A 12,810-nucleotide genomic window follows, 5' to 3' on the forward strand; every position below is an offset into this window, starting at 1 on the left:
AACTCTGCCTCTTTGCTTGACATCATGGGAAAATCAAAAGAAATCAGCCAAGACCTCAGAAAAAAAATTGTAGACCTGCACAAGTCTGGTTCATCCTTAGGAGCAATTTCCAAACACCTGAAGGTACCACGTTCATCTGTACAAACAATAGTACGCAAGTATAAACACCATGGGATCATGCAGCCGAGCGTACTTTGGTGTGAAAAGTGCAAATCAGTCCCAGAACAACAGCAATAACAACAGGGATAAAATTGTAGACCCGGGGCCTGTTGCACAAAACTAGGATAAGGGATTAAGCCAGGATATCTTGGTGATCCTGGCTCAATTGATCCGTAATCCGGTTGCACTAAAGATGGATAGGGGGCAGGAGGATATGTTATGGTATAAATTACCATGGAGATTTATTCTGTGGAGCTAGCCTGCTCCAGACCAGGCTAAATTCCAGGATCTATTTAATCTCATCCCTAATGTCAGTCAGCAGTCACCACAAATGGAAACCAATAGTTATTTCACTGCTCACTATACATTGTTATCACATATAACTAGACCCACTGTTATTATTTAAACGTTTGTGATCATTAATTTCAATGATTTTGGATAAAAAATGATTTTTAGATGATGTTGCTATCATTAGATAATTTACAGTTTCCCATAGACTATAAGGCTATATATAAAATGATAGAATATTAGGGCCACAGAGGGGAAAAAAACACAAGTCATAATATTGTAACCAGTTGTTTTAAAGGAGGACAGTTGTTAAAATGACAGATGTGGGGCATTTCGTGAAATTGTACTTCAGTATGGTTTCATAAACAAAGACATGCTGATGTGCCAGAATATTAAGTATCACATTGTCATAAGTATCAAAACTGTAAAAACAATATGTAGCTTTTCTGCAGAAAGAACCAGCCTCATAAATTTATGACTTTATCCTTTTTCTTCAGTGTGGCCCTAGTACTCTGTCATATAAACAAATACACATTCCATATGAATATAAAAACACAATGTGTAACATTATGTTCCTTTATTGAATAAGGACAAAACAAAGCAGGTAAACCATCAGCTCCTTTCGAAACTGAAGTCACAGTGACTCTACAAGATGGAAAGCACAGAATCCAAGCATATTATACAAAATGATACATACACATTCAAAGGTCTGTATATAACACACCCTGCATGTCTGCACACTAAAATAAATGCAGGACAAATCCATACACATCAACTGAACAGACAAATGAATGGATGCAGTAGCCTCCCTGCAGCCTTGTATTACACACAGTATACCGCACAAACATCATAAGAGGCCAAATTCGTCAAAAAACGAACCCAAAAAAACCCAAATTCCTCTGCCACCGCAGGACATATTTAACCAAAATTGAAAGCACACATACTAACTAAAATAATTCAACACATATTGGTCCCTCAGCAGCCGACCACTGTCATCAGGGAAGATTGCCGGATTGTCCCAGTCCATGGCTGGTGGCACTCTGGGGGCCCTCTCCTTCCTCAGGCAGGCCACATTGTGGAGGACAGCACAAGCCACAGTAATATCACATGCCCTAACAGGGCTGACCCTTAATTTGTGAAGGCAGTGAAAGCGTGCCTTCAGGAGGCCAAAGGTCATTTCAACTCTGGCCCTGGTCCTGGCATGGGCATGGTTGTAGGCCTGCTGTGCTTCCTGGGGGTCTGTGAAAGGTGTCAGGAGAAAAGGCTGGCAGCCATACCCCCTGTCTCCCAGCAACACACCAGAGAATTCACCTGTCAACACAAAATCTCATCATTACTACCTCATAAACACAGTGATATTCTTGACACAGCCATGATGGTTATAAATAGGGGTTGTGTGGCTTACCTTGTGATAGGCACTGATAGATTTCAGAGGCCCGAAAGATTCTGGAGTCATGGACTGAGCCAGGCCATTTTGCCACAACATTGCTGATCACACAGTCAGCATTGCAGACCATCTGAAATCATAAGATGAGGAATATTACACCAATCAATGCACATCACTGGCAATGCAGAGTGTTCGTCAATGGACAATATCAAAAAGTTATGTTCACCTGAACATTAATGCTGTGAAAGGATTTCCTATTCACAAAATCGGCCTCATGGGCACCTGAGGGGGCTTTTATCCTTATGTGTGTGCAGTCCACTGCACCAATGACATTGGGGAAACCTGTCACACAAAGTAATGAGTATCCTACTATGTGTTAACAGTTGTCCTGTAATTTGTAGATCCTCTTACCTGCAATCCTATAGAACTCCTCTTTGATGTCACAGAGTCTTCTGTGGCCAGGGAAGGAGATGAAGACATCTGCTAATGCTTTGATAGCCAGACACACACTCCTTATTGTGCGGCAAATTGTGGCCTTGTTCAGCTGTTCTGCATCCCCACTGAGTACAGGAAGGCTCCACTAGCAAAAAAGCGCAAGGCCACACAAACCATTTGCTCCACACTCAGTGCATGGCTCCGTGCAGTGCGGTGCTTAATCCTGGGACCCAGTAGTCTGCATAGATACCTGATGCCATCTGCAGAAAACCTGTATCTTTCATATAGATGGTCATCAGGGAAGGCCAGTGGGTCCAACCGGTCCCTGAAGACCCTTTCTCGCCTGAAGGCTCTCCTCAGCACAAGTGCTTCTTCATCCACCACATCTCGCACGAATGGGCATGCCATTGTCAGAGCAGAAAGGAACACACAATTTTGGGCCTTCATATAGGCTAGTGGCCACACCTGGTGCTGGGGGGTGGGCAAAGAGGGCGATGCCTTATAACGATGACTTGGTTGTACTGATTGCTGGGAAAATAAAAAAAACCTTAGAAAGATGCCACCGTCCTGTGTGCTCACAATAAGAGCTCATATGTCATGGCTCACTTGACTTTACGAGAATATACCTAATTTTTATTTTGAGCTGTGTCATCTTCTTGGAGCTGGGGGAGGAAAGAAAAATAATGATTAATACATTTGTGTTACAGTTAGCATACAGTGTACATTGAAGGCATATCTCACCTCCCTCTCAAGTTTTTTTATTTCAAGGTCCAGTTTCCTAATTGTCCTCTTTTTTATTTCGGACTCCAGTGCAAGATTTTCCATCTTTTTCTTCTTGTACTGAATGTCTATGTCTGCCAGTTCTATTTGGCGCCGGAGGTGGTTGCCATACAACTTTCTGATAGCTTGTGAGCTCTGTGAACACAATACAATTAGCGCAGCTGGAATTTGGCAGGATGTGGTGTCCTTTTATTAATACGCACTATGTTGCCAGGCTGGTTTTCCCACTGTATAGCATCTGGGTCCTGTAAAAGAAATTAGATTTTTGATTTTGATGAGGACTCCTCACCATTGTAGAGTAAATAGTACTTTCACAGTCTTAACATGATACCTCATGCCTTCTGGAATCCAGAGAGATGGTCTCCTCCTCATCATCGTCTCCATCATGTGCTGTTGCTGCTGCACTGGGGCCTTCACCCTATCACATTTAATCGGATTCATATTGAAGCTAGTAGACAAGACATGCCAGGCCTACAGTATGCCTTTGATGGAGTACTCACTGGATCAGCATCGTCTGGTGCTTGTGCTGGTGGCTCTAACAGGAACACAGTGCTGCCAGGCACTGCAAGGCAATAGGTAAACCAAAGTCAGACAGTCCAAATTGATTCAATATGAATGTGGTTGTATCCCATGTAGAGATGGAAGGACATACCTTGAATGAAGCGGGTGGCATCTTGGGAGGAACCTATGCTCGTCTCTTTCCCCCCAGGGATCCCCTCTAAGACGGGCCTGCCTTTATTTAGCTCCAAGGCCATGTCCTCTGCTGGGGTAAGGTCAGCCTTTGGTGACCCACCACCCGTGCCTTGTCTGTGGGTATTCTTTTTCACTGCTAAAACAGTACAGACAATGTGTGAGCAGGCACCTTCTGGGTACAATATATGCTTGTGCTTTGTTAAATATTAGTCAGGGACCATACCATTCTGCAGAATGTTCTTGTATTTGATTTTGACCTGCTGCCATGTCCGTTTTGGCCCGTTCATGTTTAATCTACACACACACACACACACACACACACACACACACACACACACACACACACACACACACACACACACACACACACACACACACACACACACACACACACATTTAATGGAGTCACACTGCAAAAAATTACTTGGTATTTTTGTCTTGTTTTCAGTAAAAATATCAAAAAATGTATCATAGCTTTATACAGTGTGATGGAGTTACTTTACACAATTTCACTCATATCTGCAGTGCATTTCAATTAAAAATTTAACCGTTTCATAATTACAGTACAACTGCATTTTTGGAGATGTGAATTAAATATTTGAATTGTAATTGTGATGTTTCAGCGGAGCGGTGAGTGTGTAATTGTGCACTACTTACGCATTCAGGCGGTCTGCAATACTTTGCCACGCTTTTTCTCTTTGCTTTATCACTGTGGCGGTGTTGCCTTTCTTCTTAATTATATCTTTTACCTCCTCGTATGCCTCCATGAGGATTTGTGCTTCCGACGGGGAAAAGTACGCGGCTCTAGTTGCCATGGTAAATCAGTTAATCTGTGATCTGTGGCGGGGTCTATTTGAGTGAGCCGTGAGCGCGCACCTATCCAGGATTGGTTTCACCTGGCTTAATGAATCCGTGTCTGCTCATCCTGGCTTGGTCTTTGTGCAACCAATTAAGCCTGGACGCACATGTTTTGGCTTCATTGAGCTCAGCTGAGTCATTTATCCCGGATGTCTTAATTCTAAGGCTGGGATGGGCTACAGGACAATAGGCAAGCAGCTTGGTGAGAAGGCAACAACTTTTGGCAGAATTATTAGAAAATGGAGGAAGTTCAAGATGACGGCCAATCACCCTCGGTCTGGGGCTCCATGCAAGAGCTCACCTCGTGGGGCATCAATGATCATGAGGAAGGTGAGGGATCAGCCCAGAACTACACAGCAGGACCTGGTCAATGACCTGAAGAGAGCTAGGACCACAGTCTCAAAGAAATCCGCTAGTAACACAATACGCCGTCATGGATTAAAATCCTGCAGCGCACGCAAGGGCCCCCTGCTCAAGGCAGCGCATGTCCAGGCCCGTCTGAAGTTTGCCAATGACCATCTGGATGATCCAGAGGAGGAATGGGAGAGGGTCATGTAGTAGTCTGATGAGACAATAATAGAGCTTTTGAGTCTAAACTCCACTCGCCGTGTTTGGAGGAAGAAGAAGGATGCCTGCACAGGACGACTGCACCATATTGAGGGGAGGATGGATGGGGCCATGTATCGCGAGATCTTGGCCAATTACCTCCTTCCCTCTGTAAGAGCATTGAAGATGGGTGGTGGCTGGGTGACATGACATGACATGACAACGGCCCGAAACACACAGCCAGGGCAACTAAGGAGTAGCTCTGTAAGAAGCATCTCAAGGTCCTGGAGTGGCCTAGCCAGTCTCCAGACCTGAACCCAATAGAAAATCTGGGAGCTGAAAGTCCGTATTGCCCAGCGACATTCCCGAAACCTGAAGGATCTGGAGAAGGTCTGTATGGAGGAGTGGGCCAAAATCCCTGCTGCATTGTGTGCAAACCTGGTCAAGAACTACAGGAAACGTATGATCTCTGTAATTGCAAACAAACGTTTCTGTACCAAATATTAAGTTCTGCTTTTCTGATGTATCAAATACTTATGTCATGCAATAAAATGCAAATTAATTACTTAAAAATCATACAATGTGATTTTCTGGATTTTTGTTTTAGATTCCGTCTCTCACAGTTGAAGTGTACCTATGATAAAAATGACATGCTTTGTAAATTGGAAAATCTGCAAAATCGGCAGTGTATCAAATACTTGTTCTCCCCACTGTATAGTGTATGTGATAATAGCACATTTCTACTTGTTTACAATGCATCAACCAATAAGCATGCAATGCTTTCTCATAATTAGTTTAAATCACATGATGCACACCGATGTCATTGGAAAAACTTATCTTCCTATCTTTTCCACAAAACCTAGAAACGTGCCATTTTCACATATGGATGTTAGGGTTAAGTTGAATTTATTAGGATCCGCATTAGCTACTGCACATGCAGAAGATACTCTTCCTGAGGTCCACATAAAACATACAAAGTACAGAACAGTAATAGACAAGAACAAATCCAAATAAAAAAGAGTTATATATATATATATATATATATATATATATACAGTGCCTTGCGAAAGTATTCGGCCCCCTTGAACTTTGCGACCTTTTGCCACATTTCAGGCTTCAAACATAAAGATATAAAACTGTATTTTTTTGTGAAGAATCAACAACAAGTGGGACACAATCAATATTTATTGGATATTTCAAACTTTTTTAACAAATCAAAAACTGAAAAATTGGGCGTGCAAAATTATTCAGCCCCCTTAAGTTAAGACTTTGTAGCGCCACCTTTTGCTGCGATTACAGCTGTAAGTCGCTTGGGGCATGTCTCTATCAGTTTTGCACATCGAGAGACTGAATTTTTTTCCCATTCCTCCTTGCAAAACAGCTCGAGCTCAGTGAGGTTGGATGGAGAGCATTTGTGAACAGCAGTTTTCAGTTCTTTCCACAGATTCTCGATTGGATTCAGGTCTGGACTTTGACTTGGCCATTCTAACACCTGGATATGTTTATTTTTGAACCATTCCATTGTAGATTTTGCTTTATGTTTTGGATCATTGTCTTGTTGGAAGACAAATCTCCGTCCCAGTCTCAGGTCTTTTGCAGACTCCATCAGGTTTTCTTCCAGAATGGTCCTGTATTTGGCTCCATCCATCTTCCTATCAATTTTAACCATCTTCCCTGTCCCTGCTGAAGAAAAGCAGGCCCAAACCATGATGCTGCCACCACCATGTTTGACAGTGGGGATGGTGTGTTCAGGGTGATGTGCTGTGTTGCTTTTACGCCAAACATAATGTTTTGCATTGTTGCCAAGAAGTTCAATTTTGGTTTCATCTGACCAGAGCACCTTCTTCCACATGTTTGGTGTGTCTCCCAGGTGGCTTGTGGCAAACTTTAAACAACACTTTTTATGGATATCTTTAAGAAATGGCTTTCTTCTTGCCACTCTTCCATAAAGGCCAGATTTGTGCAATATACGACTGATTGTTGTCCTATGGACAGAGTCTCCCACCTCAGCTGTAGATCTCTGCAGTTCATCCAGAGTGATCATGGGCCTCTTGGCTGCATCTCTGATCAGTCTTCTCCTTGTATGAGCTGAAAGTTTAGAGGGACGGCCAGGTCTTGGTAGATTTGCAGTGGTCTGATACTCCTTCCATTTCAATATTATCGCTTGCACAGTGCTCATTGGGATGTTTAAAGCTTGGGAAATCTTTTTGTATCCAAATCCGGCTTTAAACTTCTTCACAACAGTATCTCGGACCTGCCTGGTGTGTTCCTTGTTCTTCATGATGCTCTCTGCGCTTTTAACGGACCTCTGAGACTATCACAGTGCAGGTGCATTTATACAGAGACTTGATTACACACAGGTGGATTGTATTTATCATCATTAGTCATTTAGGTCAACATTGGATCATTCAGAGATCCTCACTGAACTTCTGGAGAGAGTTTGCTGCACTGAAAATAAAGGGGCTGAATAATTTTTGCACGCCCAATTTTTCAGTTTTTGATTTGTTAAAAAAGATTGAAATATCCAATAAATGTCGTTCCACTTCATGATTGTGTCCCACTTGTTGTTGATTCTTCACAAAAAAATACAGTTTTATATCTTTATGTTTGAAGCCTGAAATGTGGCAAAAGGTCGCAAAGTTCAAGGGGGCCGAATACTTTCGCAAGGCACTGTATATATAGGAAAGAAAAAACACATTTTCATGTTCATATATGCAGTACAGTTAAAGTAGATCTTTAGAAAGAGGAGAGGCGCTATGATGCAAGATCCTTTATCAGTTTGTTTTAGCTAAACTTGCTTTTTGTCTGAGTAACCTATGGTGAGAAACGAAGTAAATCTGTTTTTGGTTTGGGTACCGTAAAGAAACCCATAGTGGCGTGTCTGCTGGTCTATGTATCTGTTTGAAGTGTATCAAATAGATTATACGTGGTTATGCATTTTCAACACAAAAATGTTTCTTAACGATGAGATGTAGTCAATTTCTCCTCAACCATGAAAGACTCAAGCATGTTGTTACTTCAGTGTGTGCAGTTAAGGGCAAGGCGTGCTGCTTTGTTTTGAGCCAGCTGCAACTTTGCTATGTCTTTCTTTGCTGCACCAGACCATATTACCAGTCAGTAATCAATATGGGACAAGAGCAAAGCCCGAACAACTAGTACAGTTTATCTTTGTGTCAAAAACATATATTTTATAACAGACCTATCTCTCCCCATCTTCACAACAACTTTGTCAATATAACTTGACCATGACTGACTATCCAATGTTACTCATAGGAGTTCAGTTTTTCAATTTCAACAACAAAGGTCACACACTTTATGCACAACTCCAGTTTAGGTCTTGTTACGTTCCCCTGCAAGAAAACCAATAATGTTACTCAAACAGAAGGGGAAACTAACAAAGAGTAACTGACAACTAAAACAAAACAGGTTGGGTTTTAGAAGGGGTTTCGAAAGACACCATGGGTATGTCCACTGAAAGTAGCATAACAACAACTGGGACCTAAGACACCCACCATGAGCACCCACTACATTTACCCAATAAGAGGCAAACAAAAGAAAAACCTACACCAAACTTAAAGACAGGAAGCAAACCAAAAAGTGTAGCAAAACTAAAACAGGGATGATCAGATTAAGGATTGTCTGTCTTGAAATCAAATAGGTATAGCCAACTGAAGGAGTTTGTATTTTATTAGAGATACCCATTAGCGGCTTCCTTGACTCCTTTAGTTGGCCAAGGCAGCAGCTACTCTTCCTGTGGTCCAAACACATCAAGATACTTACATTACACATAAAACAGTACATCATATAACATCGCTACACCACAGACATATCCACAATGTACATGTCTGTGTCCCTTCACAGTCCACATTGTTCCTTAAGTTAAGGTGTTAACCCTCCACATCTCTCAAGACAACTGGAGCACTGGGCCAGCCACTCTTAAATATGGTGAAACAACTTCCAACTAACAAGCCAGCACAGATGCTACACATAGTGACTTACAAGGTGACACCAATCGGTGCACCCCACGTGCTAATGTCCAACCTCTAAATTATGAATGAAAAAAACAAAGCCTGTAACAGTCTAAGAGAATGCTTTAAACCAAATATGCTTTTGGTTTTTAGATGCATTTAAGACCAGTTTATTGTTAATTAATTTCCCATTCTGTCACTGACTGTAATTCCGTGGTAAGTCTCAGTGAGCTCACTGACTGTAGGTGCTGATGTGTAGAGTGTGAAATCATTAGCATACATAGTCATTTTAGCTTCTTGTAAGACAAGTACCAAATCATTTCTGAAAATAGAGAAGAGTAACGGCCCATGTCAACTGCCCTCAGGGATACTGCACTGCGCATACTGTATCTCATGTTAAAGAAACTTCCATTGAAGAATACTCTTGAGTTCTATTGGATACGTAACTCTTCAACCATGTGATGGCAGGTGATGTAAACCCAACCCATGTTTTTTTCAATAACAAATTGTGATCCATATCATCAAAGGCTTAAATCTAACAATACAGCTCCAACTATCATCTTATTATCCTTTTATTTTAGCCAATCATCAGTCATCTGAGTCATTGCAGTACAAGTTGAGTGTCGTTCCCTATATGCATGCTGAAAGTCAGTAGTTAACTTGTTCTTTACAAAGGTGTATTTTCAATTCTCTCTGTCAGTTTTCTACTGTAAGAACAGACAGCAAACTGATTGGGCGGTTGTTAGAGCCAGCAAAGGGGGCTTTACTATTTTTAGGTAGTGGAATTACTTTAACTTCCTTCCACGCCTGTGGACACACTCATTGGTGGCAGTACAGTCTGCTACCATTCTCAATAGTTTCCCATCTAGGTTGTCTATACCTGGTGGCTTATCATTATTAATTGATAACAACAGTTTTCCCACCACACAAACTTGACCAAATTCAAAACGGCAATTCTTCTCTTTCATTGTGAGATCTTAAATATGATGGTGATGGTTCAAATAATTATGATGGTTCATTTTTCAGTGTTGTCATTTCACTTCTCAGTTTGTCCACTTTCCCCGTGAAATAGTCATGGATTTTCTGCCCATAATATAATTTAAGGTGTTCCAAAGTCTTTTCCCATTGTTTTTTATGTCATGTATCTTGTTTTGATATAGTACCAATCAAAAGTTTGGACACATACTCATTCAATAGTTTTTCTATATTTTATACATTGTAGAATAATAGTGAATACATCAAAATGATTAAAAAAAAACAAATATGGAATCATGTAGTAACCAAGACTTCTGCCGAAGTCGTTGCCTCTCCTTGTTCGGGCGGTGCTCGGCGGTCGACGTCACCGGTCTTCTAGCCATCATTGATCCCTTTTTCATTTTCCATTGGTTTTGTCTTGTCTTCCCATTATTCGCCTACCTCCTCATGCCTTTTGCAATGTATATAGACTCCCTTTTTTTTCTACTGTGTTATTGACTTGTTAATTTGTTTACTCCATGTGTAACTCTGTGTTGTCTGTTCACACTGCTATGCTTTATCTTGGCCAGGTCGCAGTTGCAAATGAGAACTTGTTCTAAACTAGCCTACCTGGTTAAATAAAGGTGAAATTATTATTGTTATTATTTTTTAAACACACCTGGTTTCAATCCCATTCATTACCTGTTGTGTATTTAACCCTCTGTTTCCCCTCATGTCTTTGTCAGAGATTGTTTTATGTCAGTGATGTTTTATGGTTGTATTGGTGCGCGACGGGTCCTCGTACCCATGTTTATTTATGTATGTACATATTAGTGTTTGGAGCATGTTAAGTGGGCATTTATTAAAAGACTCCATTTACACTCCGTTTGACTCTCCTGTGCCTGACTTCCCTGCCCACCTATACACACGACTCTGACAATATTTGAGATTCTTCAAAGGAGCCACCCTTTGCTTTGAAGACAGCTTTGCAAACTCTTGGCATTCTCTCAACCAGCTTCATCTGGAATGCTCTTTCAACCTTCTTGAAGGAGTTCCCACATATTGTAAGCACTTGTTGGTTGCTTTTCCTTCACTCTGTGTTCCAACTCATCCCAAACAATCTCAATTGGGTTGAGGTCGGGTGATTGTGTAAGCCAGGTCATCGTATGTAGCACTCCATCACTCTCCTTCTTGTTCAAATAGCCCTTACACAACCTGGAGGTGTGTTGGGTTATTGTCCTGTTGAAAAACAAATGATAGTCCCACTAAGCGCAAACCAGATGGGATGGCGTATCTCTGCAGATTGCTGTGGTAGCCATGCTGGTCAAGTGTGCCTTGATTTCTAAATAAATCACTGATAGTGTAACCAGCAAAGCACCCCCACACCATCATATGTCCTCCACCACACATGCTGAGATCATCCGTTCACCTACTCTGCGTCTCACAAAGACAAGGTGGTTGGAACCAAAAATCTCAAATTTGGATTCATCAGATCAAAGGACAGATTTCCGCCGGTATAATGTCCAAGCAAGTCTCTTGTTATCCTTTAGTAGTTGTTTCTTTGCAGCAATTCGACCATGATAGCCTGACACACAGTCTCCTCTGAACAGTTGATGTTGAGATGTATCTGTTACTTGAACTCTGGGAGGCATTTATTTGGGCTGCAATTTCTGAGGCTGGTAACTCTAATGAACTTATTCTCTGCAGCAGAGGTAACTCTGGGTCTTCCTTTCCTGTGGCGGTCCTCATGAGAGACAGTTTCATCATTGCGCTTGATGGTTTTTGCGACTGCACTTGAAGAAACTTTCAAAGTTCTTGAAATGTTCCGTATTGACTGACTATCATATCTTAAAGTAATGATGGACTGTCGTTTCTCTTTGCTTATTTGAGCTGTTCTTGCCATAATATGGACTTGGTATTTAACTAAATAGGGCTATCTTCTGTATATCACTCCTACTTTGTTACAACACAACTGATTGGCTCAAAGGTATTAAGAAGGAAAGAAATTCCGTACAGTAACTTTTAGGAAGGTGACTACCTCATAAAGCTGGGTGAGAGAATGCCGAGACAATGCCAAGAGTGTGCAAAGCTGTCATCAAGGCAGGCTATTTGAAGAATCTCAAATATAAAATATATTTTGATTTGTTTAACTTCTTCGGGCTAGGGGGCATATTCGGAAGTTTGGATGAATGAGACCCAAAGTAAACTGCTTGTTACTCAGGCACAGATGCTAGGATATGCATATAATTGGTAGTATTGAATAGAAAACACTAAAGTTTCGCAGGCTAAAATCCGAGGACAATCCATCCAGATTATTTTTCTTCAGCTCACCAATGATTACAATGACTGGGAATGGGAATCTAAAAGGAAGTGCTCCCAGATTGCAGTTCCTATGGTTTCCACTAGATGTCATCAGTCTTTAGAACGAGTTTCAGGCTTGTTTTTTGAATTTGTGATTTTTCTAAGTTCCGATGAAGGTGTGCACTTCGTTATTTATCTCCGGTAATGGTCTCTGGTATTCTCCGTCTTAAATTGTATTGATTATTTACATATTAGGGTACCTGTGGATTGATTCGGAACGTTGTTTGATATGTTTGGAAGGAGTTTATTGGTAACTTACGGGATTCATTTGTATGCATTTTTAACGGGAGTGGTTTACTGAGTCAAGTGCTCCAATGAAACTGACATTTTTGGGATATAAAGAAGGACTTTATCGAACAAATGGACACTTTTTTATGTAGC

The 12,810-nt window shown here is 41.2% G+C and overlaps 2 protein-coding genes across 2 annotated transcripts in view; both read right to left on the minus strand.

Annotated features, from left to right (window-relative positions):
* Positions 1-988: 988 nt before the first annotated feature.
* On the minus strand, positions 989-2,741 carry LOC135572449 (putative nuclease HARBI1). The gene is made up of 3 exons (XM_065020437.1): positions 2,246-2,741; positions 1,853-1,964; positions 989-1,758 (listed from the first exon to the last, which is right to left on the minus strand). The coding sequence occupies exons 1-3, from the start codon at positions 2,312-2,314 to the stop codon at positions 1,391-1,393; spliced, it is 549 nt and encodes a 182-aa protein (XP_064876509.1). The 5' UTR covers positions 2,315-2,741; the 3' UTR covers positions 989-1,390.
* A 2-nt stretch (positions 2,742-2,743) lies between these two features.
* The window catches only part of LOC135572436 (uncharacterized), a 243,011-nt gene continuing 232,944 nt past the window's right edge, over positions 2,744-12,810 (minus strand). The window contains exons 2-7 of the mRNA XM_065020389.1: positions 3,702-3,878; positions 3,550-3,611; positions 3,381-3,467; positions 3,253-3,294; positions 3,011-3,184; positions 2,744-2,931 (exon numbers count right to left, since the gene is read on the minus strand). Of these exons, the coding sequence (XP_064876461.1) occupies positions 2,896-2,931; positions 3,011-3,184; positions 3,253-3,294; positions 3,381-3,467; positions 3,550-3,611; positions 3,702-3,878 (578 nt within the window). The 3' untranslated portion in view covers positions 2,744-2,895. The remainder of the gene's footprint in view (positions 2,932-3,010; positions 3,185-3,252; positions 3,295-3,380; positions 3,468-3,549; positions 3,612-3,701; positions 3,879-12,810) is intronic.

This window comes from Oncorhynchus nerka, linkage group LG2 (assembly GCF_034236695.1).
Source record: "Oncorhynchus nerka isolate Pitt River linkage group LG2, Oner_Uvic_2.0, whole genome shotgun sequence".
NCBI classification, from domain to species: domain Eukaryota; kingdom Metazoa; phylum Chordata; class Actinopteri; order Salmoniformes; family Salmonidae; genus Oncorhynchus; species Oncorhynchus nerka.

What these genes read in the sequence shown, in the direction of transcription:
- LOC135572449 (XM_065020437.1), bottom strand. Translation starts at nt 2,314, where the DNA reads ATGTCTTCATCTCCTTCCCTGGCCACAGAAGACTCTGTGACATCAAAG. An exon ending in GGAGTTCTATAGGATTGCAG is followed by an intron (nt 1,965 to 2,245) that starts GTAAGAGGATCT and finishes TTATGATTTCAG; the next exon opens with ATGGTCTGCAATGCTGACTG. An exon ending in CTATCAGTGCCTATCACAAG is followed by an intron (nt 1,759 to 1,852) that starts GTAAGCCACACA and finishes TTGTGTTGACAG; the next exon opens with GTGAATTCTCTGGTGTGTTG.